This window comes from Nanorana parkeri, unplaced genomic scaffold (genome assembly GCF_000935625.1).
Source record: "Nanorana parkeri isolate BGI_ZX_2015 unplaced genomic scaffold, ASM93562v1 scaffold725, whole genome shotgun sequence".
NCBI classification, from domain to species: domain Eukaryota; kingdom Metazoa; phylum Chordata; class Amphibia; order Anura; family Dicroglossidae; genus Nanorana; species Nanorana parkeri.
In genome coordinates, this window is record NW_017306993.1 from 86,567 (window position 1) to 104,981 (window position 18,415).

At 44.0% G+C, this 18,415-nt stretch overlaps 1 protein-coding gene across 1 annotated transcript in view; it reads left to right on the forward strand.

Annotated features, from left to right (window-relative positions):
* Positions 1-3,141: 3,141 nt before the first annotated feature.
* The window catches only part of TMEM72 (transmembrane protein 72), a 53,528-nt gene continuing 38,254 nt past the window's right edge, over positions 3,142-18,415 (forward strand). The window contains exon 1 of the mRNA XM_018564101.1: positions 3,142-3,416. Coding sequence (XP_018419603.1) covers positions 3,347-3,416 — 70 coding nt within the window. The 5' untranslated portion in view covers positions 3,142-3,346. The remainder of the gene's footprint in view (positions 3,417-18,415) is intronic.

The window sequence follows — 18,415 nt, forward strand, 5'->3', positions numbered from 1 at the left end:
GGGGGGGGGGGGGGGATTCTAGCTTTAATGTCACTTTAAGTCAGAAATGTTCAATATATTTTGGAAATAAGATAAATACAACAAAACTCTAAATTTTATTTCATTATACAGTATAACAGCCTGGTGTCTCAGTGTTTCTCAGAATTAGTGTGAACCAGTGAGTACATGCAAGCATGTGCTTACAATGCTCATGAAATCAAAACAAGCTCACTGATCCAGTAATCTAGCTTTTACAAAACAGCAATGTGCCCAATGTTCAGATTTAGCAGACTTTCTCTCAGTGTATGTTTCCTTATGTATATGTAGGTTTAAGGTGGCCAGAGAAGAGATGGTGGTTGGAGTCTGTCAGTGTCTCCATGATTTCACGAATAACAATCTTTTCCTGCAGCCTACATGGCAGTAAAGACATAATTAGATATGCTGCCATGATAGCCACCCGGAAAGGAAAATTAGAGTAGGTATAATAAAATTTTCCATTTTCCTGGAGCCCATATGGCAGCATAGACATCATTAGATAAGCTGCCATGATAGCCACCAGGAAAGAAAAAATACGGTTTTCTATTACTATTTTCTATGCACTTTTCAGACTAGAATTATTTTTGATAAATAACTATGCTTGTTTTCTAAAATGTACCCCAATGATCTGACTTCTCCTAATCAGCTAAGGGTTTTGTTGTCAAGGTGCTCACAGGTTAGATGTTAGGTGGGGGGCCAGGCCTTGCAGGTGTCTTTTATTTGGACAGTTAGTTCTACCAAGCAGAGCTCAGAGTGAAGCAATAGTTTCCATCAGATCTGGTGTTGTGTATTTTCCAGAACAATGCAAATGTATTGTGGCAATGCCATGGTTTAAGCTGGCTTTTCAGTTTCCGGATTGTAGTTGGAATCTGGAACTCTAAAGGTGCCCATATACCTGTCGATTATTGTATGATAATGGCCGGTGATCCCGTAATCATACGATAATCGGCAGGTGTATGGAAGGCGTGCAACCGTTTCTACTGTATGGTCGCACGTCTTTTGTCTTCCGAGCACGCTTGAAAACCTGCCGAAAATCGTAAGATTTTCGGCGGGTTAGTGGCGTGCTCGGAAGAAAAATGCCGAGCTGGTCGATGAGCGCAAGCGCACACTGCCCGCTCAGCATTGGAATCATCTGAAGCCCTCCCCGTAAGTATTATCTGCCTGTCCAAGATGGGCAGATCGTACGAGATTTTGAATTACCTTACAATCATCGCAAAACGAAAGTCGAGCATACAATAAAAGTTTTAATTGTGCGTGTTGTAGTGAGCATACAATAAAAGTTTTAATTGTGCGTGTTGTAGTGAGTTACCATGCATTTATTATTTTTTTTTTAATGAATGCACATTTATGATGTGCTCACACACATCAAGGGTCTATTGAGGACACAGAAAAAAACTTGTGTTACATGTGTTTCTATGTGCTGATAATATTAGATGCTGACCATTTCCCCTGACGCAAAACAACCATGTGTAAAACATACATTGACCTATTTCCTGCAAATACAGAAAATGCATGTTGATCCCAAAAATGCCAGAAATGCAATGTCCTTGCCACTTCCTGTGAGCTGAACTGGAACATAACACAATGTTATCTTTCTTCTGTATAATACTAATCTCTCCACATTCCCATGTACTGGCGATGAACAAAGGTAGGCATATTTGAAGTGCAGCCTGGTTGATAACCATGTCTCCGTTCATAGATACAGTGTAGCAGTTAGTGTAGCCACCCAGGGACAGGAAGTGTATGTGCAGGATCGCCAGGCGAAAAAAGAAACTGTGTGCAGCCAGCACATCTGACGAGTGTAAGCTGGCCTCACTTTAACTTGCATGGAAAATAGCAGGTAGAAACAATGAGGCCACCCAAGAACAGAAAAAAAACTGAGTAAAGTAGTGATCCAAAGGACATTTAGTATCTGCTAACAGTAGTAACTAAAGTTATTCTTTCACATCATTCAAATCAAAATTTGAAGGCAATTGGACTAATGCACAAAACTTCAGCAAATAAATTAAGAGCTTCTACTTGTAGCAATCAATCAAATGTTTAGCTTTATTTAAAAACAATGAAAGATCATTAGTTGTAATGCATATTGATTCCACTTTTCAATTTTCCTTGTAATAACATTTTGGAGGCAGGTGAACACCTAGGCGATATGTGACTGCGCGGCAATCGTGCACGATGCCGCACTGTCATGGAGTCGGCCATCACAGACGATCATGCTGTGGGTGCCATTATTTTCTAATGGCACCCCAGTTGCGCTGGGCGGATCGCGCGGTTTGCAATTGTGCAGCACCGCGCAATCCCAGATCGCTCAGGTCGGCATCGGGCCTCAATGTCATGCCTATTGATTGGCAAATAACAATAATAACTTTATAACATTCACACTTGATAAGAATGATTGCATAAACAGGGAGCAGTGGAATATTCATATAACTACTGCAAGATTCCAAACCCACCAATTTAAATAAATGTTCCTGAAGCTGTCAATACATATTGAATAATTGTCCATTCCAACTAATTGCAGATGGATCAAAGATTAGTGTCATGTTTATGGATCAAGCAGTCTCAGTAGAAAAGATTCACTGCATTGGTTGAAGAACTTTGTGTCATCATGTCTCATTAGTTGATAGCACAGATGTCTAACCATGCTTTTTCCTCTATACTTCACAGGCACACATCAGTTTATTAAGATGACTTGAACATGAATGTTAGTGTCTGAAGCTGCCAAAAATACTACTTCCAGTGGTGTAATATAATGGTGTAAATACTACTTCCATGTCTATTTTTTCTCTGAGGTCTATAAGCACAATATGTATGTAATGGTACAGTGGCTTAGTGTTCTCAATATACAATCACAAGGATCTGGGACCATTGGTTATACCTGATTGTCATGTGTCACAGACCAAAGCATACAGCCTCTTTGCTACTCTGACTTGCAGATGAAAGGTTAAAAGCTGTGTAAATTAAAAAAAAGGAGTTAAACATGCAGAGATTAAGCCCTCCAGCATCAAGGGGTTTAGATGCCTTAATCAGATTTCTAGGCTGCATTCAATGAGGGCACCCTCCATGCAGCCTGGTGCAGGTAATTATTAAACAGAACAATGCCACCAGCCAGTACACACAGGGGGGCTGGAGTCATGGAATGTACTGAGGAGGTGAGAACAGCAGCATTAACTGGATGTTTGTGGACAGAGCCTGTTGCTTCACGGTCACATACACTTTGGGATTCTTGTTTTCAAAACACTCAGAAGCACAGCTTTCCACCGCGTGAAAGCTTGTGATGTCTGTGATGCTGAAGGTGGTGTCAGTACAGTGTCATTAGCCAGTAGTTACAATGCAGTGCCAGGCAAGCTGGGTGGTATTAGAAGGCATCTGTAGATTCCTGGGGGTGTGTACAGCTGCAGGTAAGTGTTGATTTTTTTTTCCCCACAATTATAAAAAAGTTTGTCGTCAAGGTTTATTTAATAGTTAATTAACACACAGCGTAGCGTTAAATAGTAAAAACGTTCGACATACAAACGTTGGCATGCAAGAACATTTTTGTAATTTTAACTGACTTTGCATGCATCTCTTTGGTTTCTAGTAGTGATGCCCCAATACCAATACTGAGCATTTTGACGAGTACTCGTACTCGTGCAAATGTTCCAATACAGGCGCTTTAATTATGCAAATTGAAGCTGTTACCTTAAGTCCCGCACTTGCTGGGGACCTGGCAGCAGCCTTCTTGGGAATCATGCAGTGCCTCTGTTTACAGCACTTCCGCCGGCCCACACATCTCCCCTTCCTGAGACCCACCGCACACCTCCCCCTCCTGAGACCCTATGTCTGGAGGCATTGGGCTGGCACCCTGGAGCAGAGCGGCAGCACAGAGTGTGCTATGTACAGGTATAGTGTAGCAATACTGTACCGTAACTCCACAGCTACTTTTGAAATACTGCCTGCTGTTTCTGTTCTGTGCTTTATTCTGCATTACTGTATTATGTATTGCTGGGATTTGTAGTCCTCTACAGCCAGTGCCATTCTGCATTGCTGTATAATGTGTTGCTGGGATTTTTAATCCGCTGTAGCTGGTACTATTCTGCATTTCTGTATAATGTATTGCTGAGATTTGTACTCCTCCGTAGCTGGTGGTATTCTGCATTGCTGCAGGGGTGTGGAAATTTTTGAAAAAACTACTTGTCCAAGGAATAAAGCGGGGGCCGAATCTATTTGTCCTTCATGACAATCTACTTGTCCTGATCCCAAAAAATTTTTTTTTAACCAAAACCGTGTTTAGCGGTGCTAAGAAGCGCTTCTCATTGGTCAGTGCCGTCAGGTGACCGCGTTGATCAACGAGTGCTTGCAATTTGCGAGCGAAATTCAGAATACATGGAACAGGTACAGATAGTACACCCGTACTGGTGGAGGGGAAAGGACCGTTCGCCGAAAGGTAAGTATAGTGGGAGGGAGATTTGTGCGGGTAATTCCATTTCCCCAAATTACTTGGGAAAGTGAATTTACCCTTTAGGTAGCCTCCGCATGTATGGGGTTACATCTGGGTGGCAATCGCTGATAAAAAGGTACATGTACCTATTTTCACGACATGCACCGCGCAGTGTTTTCAACCGTGATTTCTGGAGGAAAACGCGCAATCTGCCTGGCACGACTGGGATGCCATTAGAAAATAATGGCACTGACAGCACGATCGGCGGTGGTGTGCGATTCCGTGACCACCCAGCCATCCGCTCGGTTTCGTGCACGATGACCGGGCAGTCACAGATCGCACACCACCGCCAATCGCGCTGGCAATGCCATTATTTTCAAATGGCACCCCAGACGTGCCAGGCAGGTTGCGGCGTTTTCCGAGCGGTAGCACACAATAGCAGGGCTAAAACAGTGAAAAAACTACTTGCCCGGCGCCCGGAACTACATGTCCCGGGCGTCGGGCGATACGAATTCCACACCCCTGTGCTGTATAATGTAGTGCATTTTTTTTTTAATCGAGTACAAGTATCGATTATTTATATTTTGGTACTCACCGATACCGAGTACCAATACTTCCGGTAGCATGGAGCCAGCTTCCCAGGCAATCAGGAAGCCGGGCAACCTGTCATTACCCGCTGCCCAGCTTCTTGTTCTTGAAGCCGCCTCCATGCTGTTTGGCCGGCTCCATGTTGATTGGCCGAGAAGCCGACATCCCAGCCAATCAGCATGGAGCCCGGCTTCCTGGCCTATCAGAAAGGCGGGGGGCAGGCCATTCTGGCTGTTTGGCCGGCTCAATGTTGATTGGCCACAAAGCCGGCTTTCCAGCCAATCGCCATAGAACCAGATTCCTGGCCAAACAGGAAGCCGGGCCGCAAGTTATTACGCTAGAAAGCCAGCTCCATGTTTCCTCGCGGCACTGCTGGTCAGAGAAAATCTCCCTCTGACCGGAAGTTCCGGTATCCAAGCATATGGGCGAGTACGATAGTATCGATATCGGTGCATCCCTAGTTTCTAGGTGAATTATTGCCTATGCAATCACATAATACACAAAAACATTTTAAGATGCCCATACTTGGGCTCATTTTAGACCTACTCAAGGCATTCAATGTGGACAGATAATTGACTGTTGAGTTATCAGATGGCAGTGATTGATGATGTGCTGCAAAAAGGGCTACATGAGTGGATGTGGTTCGTATATAATCAAATTGTACATGAACTGTGGTACGACATATTAAAGGGGTTTTCTGCTTTCATATAGCACATAGGAATCTTCTCAACATATGTACCTCTATCAAGCAAATTAAGTTTTCCTGCTTGGAGTTCTGTTATTCAGTTGTTGCCTGTCTTGGAGAGTCCTGCCAGTTATCAAGAGCATTACAATTATGAAAATACTTGTAGGTGTTTGATAACAAGAGAAATGTCAATATCATACAGCAGCTTCCAGCGTTTAGCTCATACTTAAACTTTTGGATTGTTCCGTTTGGCTATACGTGTTTTGCTGTGATGTATAACCAGATTTAGATTGATAATGTTTTATAAAAGGATCAGCTGTAGGTGAACAGAATTTGTAGGCAATTACCAGATTTGTCTGTCTTGGTGCAAAAAAACTTTGTCTACTGGATGAGATCTCTCCATAGAATTTCCTGTTGAGTAGCCATTACTTACCAAAAGTAGTGTAAGTATAATTTTCTTTTCTCAAGAGAAAGGGAAAAACTAAAGCATGCATGAATGGCCTAAAAATCTATAAAAGAGATTTCCAACCTAAGTGCACGTACATTATACTAACACTGGACATTATATGCGCTATGAAAAAAATAGAATGGTGAGTGATGAAAACTGGCCCGTAAACCGGGCAAAACTAATTGCAATGCTAGTTTTCAAGTGTTTCCTATTGAGTCTATGGGGCCAAAACGAGCTGAGGTCTGCCCCACTGTATTTTGTTCCAGCGACAGCCATTTTGCTAATGTGTACACAGGGGCCATAAGAATGAATGGGACTTTTTTGATGAAGCTTTTTGACGTGCTGAATCAGTTGCGAAAATATGCTCATTCTGAACAAGGCTATAGATAATTCCTGGATCCCACTGAGCATATTGTCGCGCCTTATTCAGCGCAAAAAAAGCACAAAAACGTTAAGTTGCGAAAATGCTGTGGCCTAGGTGTGAATCAGGCCTAAAGATAGTGGAAAATGTTTGGATAATGTTTATTGTTCTTATTTTTAACTGAAGAGTCTCTGGTAACACAGCTTACAGCAGGGATGGACATCTTGTGATAGTACAACTATTTGTAGGCCACATGTTCCAGCACGCTTTGCAATCCAGCTGTTTCCAGAAAATTCCATGTATATAAGGCAGGGGTAGGCAGCCTCAGCACACCAGCTGTGGTGAAAACTACAAATACCATTATGACTCTGCCTCTGAGTCATGCCTCTCCCTGCCAGGGTCTTGCAATGCCTCGTGGGACATGTTGTTCCACAAAAGATGGAGTGTTAAGGTCACTTAATCCCGCTTTAAGGTGTTTGCATAAAATCTGTACTAAACACCACATGTCTAATTAAAGCAAATAGCGATGGGTGGTTAGATTATTACCTGTAGATAATTTACTATGGATGCACCGATACCAGTTTTTCCGGTATCGAGTACGTCTCATTAAAGAAACCGGGTGGCATGTAATGACTCGCCAACTGGCTTCCCAATTAGCAGGAAAGCCGGCTCCATGCTCATCACCATGTGATGAGGGAGCATGGAGCCGGCTCCCTGGCTAATCAGGAAGCCAGGGGGCAGGGAGCCGGGTAATGACAATCAGGAAGCTGGGCGGCAAGTCATTACATGCTGCCTGGCTTCCTGATTGATGAGGAAGCCCACTCCATGCTCCCTCGTCAACAAGTGATGAGGGTGTATGGAAGTTCCGGTATCGGGAACATTTGGGCGAGTACGGGTACTCGGTATCGGTACAGATACCAATATCGCTGCATCCCTAGAATTTACAATTAAGGAAGAATTCCAGAATTTATTTAAAGTAACCATTGGGGCTACCCCTGCACTGCATGGGTTAAGCACTCGTTTTGGTCAAAAATGTTAGGAGCAAAAATAAAGAAGATATACTCACCTGATCCTCAGTCCTGCAGTATTGACCACTCACCCTTCTCCCCCTCCACTCCGGCTGTGTCCCTCAGCATCCTCACATCTGGACCTGTGTTAGACGTGATGACGCCCCATGTCCTTAGACTGTTGGAGCCAGTGGCGGATCCAGGGGGGGGCAACGGGGCAATTGCCCCCCCTCGAGATAGAGCCGCTCCCACCCGCGGTACCGTACCAGTGACAGGAGTACATCCCCGCACACGGCCGGGGCATACAGCTGTCAAGCTGTCACAGAGTTACCTGCGGTTCAGTGTAAAGAACCGGCACAGTACAAGTTAAATGCCGGTTTTTTTACACTGAACCGCAGTTAACTCTGTGACAGCATGACAGCTCTATGTCCCGGCCGTGTGCGAGGATCAGAGGCAGGGTTTGAAAAATCCCGAAATTTTAGGGCCATTAATCACTGATAAAACGCTTTTACTGCTCATCAAATTGGTGTTAAGCGTCGCCTGTGGGCGTATTTTGCGGGCGCATGCAATTTTAAGGCTTGACATGTTTGGTGTCTATATATATGTTTTACCAAAAATATGGGTAAGAATAAATGTTTTATAACAGAACGTAGGGAAACTTTTTTTTTTTTTACATTTACGGTACTTTTTTTATTATATAGTAAAGAAAATAACCTCCAAAAGAAAGCTCTATCTGTCCCCAAAAAATGTTAACATAAATTGCAAGGCTATAGTCCGGTCATGCTAACCGGTGACAGTGAGAGAGGAAAGGGATGGCACAGTAGCAGTAGAAGAGCCAGATGGGGGGGCTTATTTTCTGGCAGTGCCTCCCACGCCCCGAGACTAGACTCTGGATTCGCCCCTGGTTGGAGCCCTGGGGAGAAGAGGCTTCAGTGACCAGTCTAGCAGACAGGCAGGACTGAGAATCAGGTGAGTAAATCTGCTTTATTTTCATCCCTAGACCAAAACAAGCACTTGACCCTTGTCAAGTGTAAAAAAAATATATATAATAATTTACTAAGAAGCAGGTACATTTATTTGTAATTCTGATGACATGTTCCTCATTTTTTAAAATGTTATATTTTCAGTTACACTAACACACATAATAATAAGATTTCCTTCCACGAGGTACATCTCAAGTTGAAGTCAGTCACAAAAAATGTAAAAATGGTAGGGATGTCAAGGGTGGCATGCACCACTACCCCGCCCCCTCCCGGCCGCCGCCACAGGAGGTGAAAAAGCTAGGGACACCATTGGACCTAAAACATATAAGACAAAAACATGAAAACAGTATCTACCTTAAGAATGAACAAGCATATGTATGCCCTAAAATGAGCCAGCATTAGAACCCTTACTAAACACATTGTTACTTCATGAAGGTATCTGATTTATGTGATAAATGTTATAGTTTTTTTAATTTTATCTTAAAGGCCAGGATGGGAAGAATAAAGTTAACTGATGAATTGTCTGCTGAAGCTTTTGGACAAATTCTGCTTTGCTATATTTCAAAACTGATTGAGTTCAGCTAGCGCAAGTAATCATTGTGAGTGGTGAAGATAAATTGCAGAAAGCAGAACACAAGCTGGATTATGCAGGAACCCGTTATCATGGGAGTACATGGATTTACTTGATTTTGCTAATATGCTGATGATACTTCTCCCCATTTTTTCTTTAAATTGTAATCTGGCTTGCATAAACAATACTGGTTTGAGGATTTAATAAGTTATTTTTAATCATGGTTCAGCTCGACAGTTTTTATCTGATGCTTTTCTGGCATCATTAATCTACACAGCAAGTAATATGGCTGTTGTAGAGCTTGGATATAGTGTGTTACAAGTGTCTTACATTAATCACTGCAATTACCAATGTTGCTGCATGTAGCTATAACAAGGCTAACAGATTCAGGTACTAGATGTTTTGTGTTATTACTTGCATTGTCAGGTTGGCTACTATATATCCACCATCATAACTAATATTTGCTCAATTTTGGCCCAATTGGGTGACCGTTTCATGAGCCAGGCAGATGATTTCAGGCATGCACGTATACAGGTGGGTCACACAAGACAAATTGTAGAGGACAGTCAGGCACTTGCCCATACAATCACCCTCCAATGCCATGTCTTTGTCCTCCTTTTGTTCTTTTTATATTTGTTTATGTATATGTTTTTCTTGATCTGTGTATTGTTGGCTGCAGACGTCTTTGTATTGGTGTGTATATTTGTTTATCCTTTGCATATATGGGTGGATTTAGCTGTCACTCTGCTGTTTATCAGTATCCAATTGTTTGTTCTCTTTGTATATAGGTTTCCTTCTTATCTACAGTCCTTGTTGGGTTCCTTAGTGTTTTTTGCCAATTCTTCAACCATGTATACTTTAAATATCATTACATAAAACACATTATAAGCCATATTAAACATGATTATCTTAACATTTTAGAATGTTATACTATTCTGAAGCCTGGCATGCCAAAGACAATGAGAATGTCCTTTAAAATAAGAATGCTGAGGGAGGTCAGTCATGAAGGCACAATCCTTCAGTTCTCACAACATGCTCCCGTCAGTGTTCTGCAAATGCAAGGAGTGCTAATAACCCACTACATAAACTTGGGTGTGGACATTTTAAAAATTGGAGATGGCAAGGAGCAGATGCCAGTCTATCAGAAGGGAGCAACGGCAAACAGGATAGGTTCTCTAACCTGTGCAGTTGTATGTTCTTCTTTCCAGTAGACAGTTGCCAAATTCAGTGACTACCTACAGATGTTTTACAGACATGTCTTACAGACATAAGATTGTTATTTGGGTATCTGTTGTCTTATTTCTCTTATTATACAGAGCCATGGTCTGATTACACATTATTATCCCAAAAAATGTAAAGCTGGCTGTAGATGACTTGGTAAAAGCAAGCAAAGCTCATGATTCCCTGCAGTGTTTGCAGTTATGGTTCCATTTCTGAGACAGTGATAGTTTTTCTCACGAGTTTTTTTGGAAAATCTTCTAGGATGATAATTCACACTTCTATGGTTCTCCATAAAGTGCAGTTAAAAAACCTGCTGTTTGTTTATATTAGAAGGCTGTCCAGCTGCCAAAATTTGGTAAATGCTTGTTACCTTGCAAGAGGTGGGAGATAAGGAAGGGATATCATTTAACTTAATCGGCACTCGACCTCTTCTCCCTGATGCTCCAGGCTGTCATCACTGCGTCATCACGTACATTGGACTATTAGTCCTACATTGTAGGTGGACAAGGGCAGTGTGCACTGGTGGCCAGGAGCAACTTAGAGAGGACATTTCACCTGTAGAGGGAGTCTACAGGAGCAAAAAATTAAGTATTACTCATTATTCCTCTCACCCTAGACTTAATGAGCATTTAACACTTTCAGTGGGGGGAGGGAGGCGGGGGGATTGGGGGCACCCACTGTAAGGGTATTTTTTTCCAGCCCAGAGTTCAGCTTTGAGCAGCAATGGAATGGTTAATAGGATGCAAGTTGACATGTAAGTAAAAGTAGAATTTAGAGCACTGATCTCTTAATCCTGCAGTTTGAACTATGCAGACTCTTTATCTAGAGCAGGACAAAAGCTTTGGAACACAGCTTATTCACCCTGTTGCTATGTGTTGCTTTAGTAGGTGGCATTTCCTGACCATGTTCGGAAATGCGCATAGTCGGCATAACTGAGAATTCTGTAGATGGAAGGAGTCAAGTGTGTAAAGGGTCTCTGTGCAGTTTTATGGTCTGTTGAGTAGTTCTGACATTTACATAGTTAACCCCTATGTGTTATCTGAGACAAGGACATACAGCAGTGCTTCTTTCTAAATATAACCATCACAACAAAATAATTTCTTCCAGGTGATCAGATAATCAAAAATATAAGTTTAATACCACAGTGGTGAAACTGAGGGCCAGTGCACACCTGGGCGATCTGTGACCGCGGGGCCACAGAGTCGCCCATCACCGACGATTGCGCTGTGGGTGCCATTACTTTCTAATGGCACCCGAGTCGTGCCGGGCAGATCGTGTGGCTTCCTGTCGCTATTCCGCCCGTATGCAATGGGCAACCGCGCATCGCAAAAACAAGGTATATGTACCTCTTTTCTGAGATTGCCACGTGGATGTACCCCATTGAAATCAACGGGGCCATGCGACAATCGCACTTCCCGGATTGCTCAGCGCTGAACCTAGCCTGAGCCATACGGAATGTAACTTTTTGCAAATTAGGAATTATTGACTTCACCAAAAGATGTGTTAAATGAGATACCCATTATCTAAAGAAAATAACTCTATGGAGAACCATGCAGAGCTGGTTGGCCAACTAAATTCATATACATAGCCAAATATGGGGCACCTAACTTGTACAAATACACCAACAGACCTGTTTGTAAATGAATGAAGAGTAATTAGAGCACTATTACCGTACATTTAATACCAGGTTTAAAAATGTATAGTCATACTTTTATGCTTGTGTAGCGCTCACCCCCGAAGGAGCCGCTGAATGATCGCGTGTTTCTATCCCCCTACACCAATGCACCACCCAAATCGTGGATCCACAGCACACCAACACACCGTTGAACAGTTTTATAGCAGCTTTAATGTTAACACAATATATGCAGGCAACTAAGGCAATAGTAAACCCAACAATCACATGAAATAATATTTAACAGCAGGCTAAGGCACTCTGCAACTCAGTAGCTGCAGCTATCTGCTGCCAGCACTGACACGCAAGAGGCTAATTGTCCCAAACCATTCCCCTTGAATGGGGTGTATATGCCTTTAAAGTCTCCCTTTAACAATGTCCGACCCTCTCTAAACTACTGACCAGTAGTAGTGTTCTAGGCTAGCCGACGTAGTTCACAAGAGCTCTATTAGCAATCCCCAGTGTCAGCTCTGCACTGCAATCCCCACAAATCTCTGCTTCAGATCACACACAGGGTCAAGTTAACTCCTTACAGTTAGGAACAAGAATTGCTGTGATAGCACATATATGTATATTATATAGGGGCTACACTTGATAGTAAAACCTTTACTAGTTTCAGAACATGTTGCAGTTAAAAGTTTTATGTTAAAAGTATTTTGTGACAGGGTTAAATGGTAATTCTTGTTAACTTGCTGCACACATTCCTGGCAAGTTTTAGACTTGCAGAACACTTGCCTCACTAGTTCTAATTGACACTTTTTGAATTGGTAGCAAATTTGCATGGCAAGTCTACAACAAGAGTCCTAAATGTCTTAGCAAGAGCTCTGGTAAACAGAAAAACACAAGAAAGAGCGCTACTACCTGATATTGAATGGCATCTATTCATGAGAGAAGGAACAAATATATATGACTTACAGTTGGAAGTCTGCAAATGTGTCGAGGATGGTGAAACAAGGAACGGTGTACAGAGGAAGTCCAAGAACAAAATACTGCAGCACTGGATGGATGGGGGAGCGCTGTGAAGTTACCTAGCGGCACGCGTGCACGGCTGGCCAGGCCGGGCCACGGCGGCTGAGGGGGGAAGGACCGCGGCGGTTGTGGAACCGGGACCGCGAGCGGCTGTGTTGGGTGCGTGTGTAGTGGAGTCAAATCGATGGGCAAAGTAGACGCTGTGCACAGACGGGCTCGCTGTATCGTGATGACTACGCGTTTCGAGGCACAACCTCTTTGTCAAGTCTTAGGGCAAAAATGTTTGGCGGGAGGCACAGCACACTTTAAATCTGACACATGGGAGGGAAGTGGTGAGCTATTGGCCAATCATAGAACCGTGTTCAAGGAGAGGGAGGGACAGATGAATGACGGGACACGCCCCCGGGGGCGGACACAGCAAAGGCTGTGTTGATGGTGATCTAACTAGTCCCGTCATTCATCTGTCCCTCCCTCTCCTTGAACACGGTTCTATGATTGGCCAATAGCTCACCACTTCCCTCCCATGTGTCAGATTTAAAATGTGCTGTGCCTCCCGCCACACATCTTTGCCCTATGACTTGACAAAGAGGTTGTGCCTCGAAACGCGTAGTCATCACGATACAGCGAGCCCGTCTGTGCACAGCGTCTACTTTGCCCATCGATTTGACTCCACTACACACGCACCGAACACAGCCGCTCGCGGTCCCGGTTCCACAACCGCCGCGGTCCTTCCCCCCTCAGCCGCCGTGGCCCGGCCTGGCCAGCCGTGCACGCGTGCCGCTAGGTAACTTCACAGCGCTCCCTCATCCATCCAGTGCTGCAGTATTTTGTTCTTGGACTTCCTCTGTACACCGTTCCTTGTTTCACCATCCTCGACACATTTGCAGACTTCCAACTGTAAGTCATATATATTTGTTCCTTCTCTCATGAATAGATGCCATTCAATATCAGGTAGTAGCGCTCTTTCTTGTGTTTTTCTGTTTACCATTCGAATTTGCAGGGTCCTCTCCCTGCTAGTGAGAGCCTGCACACCATAATTCATAGCCCGTGTTTTTTCCAGTAACCAATTATCAGTTGTGCGCTTATGTTTTTTCGTTTTGTTAGCAAGAGCTCTGCAAGTGTACAGCACTTTTGCAAAGCACGTTGGAGACTTGCAATGCAGACTTGCTGTAATTGTGCAACAAAATTGTGATGAAAACCTTATGTTGCAGCTGACCGGGGGCTTCTGCTAGCAGAGACTTGTGGCGCAAAAATGCGCTGTTACTGCCCAAAGAAGATCCTGTACTTTTTCAGTCGTTTGGCGTTTTCCTGCTGGCATTTTGCTGCTCAGGTGTGAACAGGGGCCATTGAAAATCATGGTATTTCTTGTGTTTGGCGTCTAAAAGCGTTTTTCCAACTCCTCAAAGACGCCTAGGTGTGAACATTGGGAGAGGGCTCCCAGTGCTACACGAGGTGGAAGTTTCCATTTCCTCTCACTCTTTATACTAGTTAACTAGCAGGAAATACTACTGTATAAATGCAATCAAGTAGATGAGTTTGTTCTGAAGTTATTTTTGGACCAAATCATACTTAAATTTGTCTGCAAGAATACTAACGCCTTCCAGACCATGAACAATTTACATACTGTGGCATTGCGTGGCAATACCATGGTGATAGGTGGCCTCAAAGTCATCCAGAGTTCTCAGCCAGAGGGGCTGAGTGGCTCCAGGAAAAAGTTACTTGTACCAGGAAAGAACTGCTTTTTCCGTCCTTTCCTTGTTTTCTTGATCATAGTTGGGATCCCGGAGCCAGGAGATTTATTAAGGTGCCCATACACCTTACAATTATCTGCAGATTTTCTGTGGTCAGATGGAAAAGGTGCAACAGATTCCTCCATCTACACTTAACTGTGCGGATGGAGGAATCTCCAGCTGGGCCAAGCTTCCCTAATCTTGCTAGTTGGCCCCGCTGGCTCTCAAAACACCTGAACAATGCCTGCATCCAATCAGATTGTTCAGGTATTTAGAGAGCCAGCGGGGCTGCCCTGCAAGATACTGAAGATTAGCCCAGTGGCAGATTCCTCCATTCACACAGTTAAGTGTAGATGGAGGAATCTGTTGCAACTTTTCCATCCGACCACAGAAAATCTGCAGACAGTGGCATAAGAACCGCCATAGCGACCCAGGCAGCCGCTATGGGGCCCGGGCACAGGGGGGCCCAGCCAGGGCATCCCTCTGATGCCGTGTGGGCCGCCTGGGTCGCTATGGCATATCAGGGTGCTGGCTGTCACTGACACAGCTCCGCAGCGGCTGTGTCAGTGACAGCCAGCCGCTGCGGCAGAAGAAGCCGGTTTCACCGGTGTTCAATCGAGAGTTCTAACTCATCAAGTTCTCGGACCGCTGCAGTGAAGGAGGAGGCGGGGCCTGTCTAAGAGCAACCCCGCCTAATCTTACGTCACTGGCCAGTGACGTAAGAGGAGGCAGGCCCGTCGATAGAAGGAGGCGGGGCCCGTGGATGGAAGAGGAGGTGGGGCCCAGCCACAACGGAGGCGGACAGTGCTGACAGGTAAGGTGGGCAGCCCATCTGAGACCCTGCATAGCCCACTGTAGAGAGTCTATGGTGGGCTCTGCAGGGTCACTCTTAGGTGGGCTCTGCAAGTGGCATAACTAGCAATCATGGGGCCCCATACAAAATTTTGCTATGGGGCCTTGTGATTTCTAGTTATGCCCCTGCCTGCAGATAATTGTAAGGTGTATGGCCAGTCTTAGAGCTCTGGGTGGGACGAAATCTCCATTCCTGGGTCCATGGGTTAGTAGTGACCAGCACCTAATTGTGCACCTGTGTACAACCCTCATGAAGAGTGTGCTGGGATGTGTTCAGGGCTCAACTTGGGAGACAGGAAAACTCCACCCAGAGTGGAGTCCAGTGCAGCAGGGTGCTGCGGGTGGAAAGAACCAAATGTGCCGCATATCACAAGACTGAGACTGTCTGGAGGAACAACAGTGGCCTGAGGTCTGAGTCTGGAGCAGCGGACCTGCAAAATACAGAGCAGGGAAGCTGGATGGGCATGTGTTGCCAAAAGATGCTAAAGAACCTCTTCGAGGGTAATTGCCTTGTTTGTTGTGAACTTTGATTTAATAAAGTAAGATTTCAGCAAGTGGATGCATCCTTAACCTTCCTGGCGGTCTGATTATTTCATTTTTTTTTGCTATTTTTTTTCAGGGTTTTTTTTTTTTCTTTCGTTATTTTTACTTTTAAAATTCCCGATGGTTCCATCCCCTTGCGACGTGGACGCTCGCAAGGGAGAGAACCCGAAAGGCATCGGCCGGAGGACACAGCGCGGCTCGAGGGACAAGGTAAGTAACGTTACGCTGTAATCCCGAGTGTGGCTCGGGGTTACGGCTTATGCTACTATAAATTAACCCTGAGCCACACTCGGGATTACCGCCAAGGAGGTTAATGCGCTACTGTTTTGGAGCTAATTCTCACAGTACATTCATACGTAGCCTGAGAGACAGTGATGATTAATTTGTTTGATGATGATGATTTTTTTTAAACTGGGATCTTTAACCCTTGGAATGAAGGCCAGTCTAGATCTTGAATTTTAGCTGCCTAATTAGGTCTAAATAGTGTAAGATACTGGTGTGTTTCCTTTTCAGTGGAAGCCAACTATGTTCATAGAACCAGGTATGGCCAGTAGCAAGGGGAACATTCCCAAACCTCATGTTACACAAATTATGTCTTCAAGTGTAAATGTATGTTTAGATGAAAATAAACCATAAAATAGCATTAGACAGACATTGTACCAGTGCACTGTTCGTCCTACATGCACTGTGTTTGAATCGTCTAATGATGCTGAGGCTGCTCTCCTCCTCTCAGCACCGGTAGTAAATCATCAATGCGTGCATTGGCTGCCTCACATTTCTGTGCCACAACCCCCCCCCCGCAGTGTGAAAGGGGGCACCCAGATTCCTATAAGCCCCCCTGCCCACAGACCTTGTCCTCATCGACATGGCAAAGCAGCCTCCCAATAGTGAGGGCATGTGGCCTGGTATGGTGCAGGAGGGGGGAGAGGCACACACTTGTCCTGCTCTACCAGGCTGCTGCTCGATCAAGGGTCTGGTAAGGGATTTTAGGGGGGACCACATGCTTTTTTTGGCATTGGGTCCCCCCTAAAATTCCTACAAGACCTAAAGGGTCTGCTATGAATTTGGGGATACCACCTCCTCCTGCCAACTCCTTTTGTACTGCTTGTATTTATAATTCCACTGACTAACACAGCGGCATTTAATCATCCAACTAACACCAACGGCATTTTTTTCTTCCAGTGACTCTACCAATGCAGAGAGATTTTTTTCTCACACTGATGCTGGGGCATTTCATCATTTGCCACTGTTAGCAATATTATGTGGATAGAAGGACTGTGACATATGTTTGCAGTGTTCACAGTGAATAAGCACAGGTTCTGTTCAATCATCTCCCTTTAAGCCACTCCCATTCTTATGTGCAATCATGCCATGTGCAGCACTGAACTTGTTTATTTTATTATCCTAGTCATGCTCACATTTTGTCACACTCTTTTGTAAAGCCAGGCAGATTGCCCTTATAGGTATTATTAAAATTTACATATTGTTTATACTGCATTAAATGTTGATAAAGATGAGACTAGTTCAGAGGAGTCCAACTCTGGAACACAGGTCAGGCCCAGTGCATGAAAAAAACACTCCCTTTGCTTTTTCACTTATTTACATTTATGGGCTTACTGCAGAACTCCGCTAAATACATTTGTAAAGCACACCACTTTGTTTTATAAATGTGCATTTTGAAATGTTTTGAAATGAAACTAGACAGACCACTTATTCAGGGGTTCTGCTTTGTCACCTAGGTGTTTCTGTAGTCTATCATGCTATTTTGTGTCATAAAACTGCTTTTTTATTAATGTTATGGCTCTCTTTAGAACAATATTTTTGATAGTTTTTGAAAGTACACAGGGGTATTTTCACTCTGTGCCCTACTTTGTCCTTTTGGCTAATTTGGCCAGACAGCCATTACCCATTCAACAAACTCATCCACTGACACTGTCCACTATCAACTTGGTTTACTTCTGCTATCCTGTGGACTTCTATACTGCTCCTGCTCCTTTCTGTCCCCCCATAGCACTTCTATGGTTTAAATGGAAGCCTTCACACAATATTCATGGATAACTATAACCTGATGACCAGTATGGGCTTTTAAAACATTATCTATGGATAATTTGGGTTACCATTTTTTATTTTGATGATCCAACTCTGCGTTTCTCAGACCAACAGTCCCCTTCAGAAGTATGTTGATAATAATTTGGGGTATTTCCCTTCACTGTATATGGTAGACATCACCGCTATTGTGGAATGTGGGTTGCAAATGGGTGCAAGGTCCCACTATTTTGGGACTTAGAAGGGGTAAATGTCTTCTTTTTTGGTGGCTGGAGTGCATCTTCCTTCTCCAATTGCCCCCCCC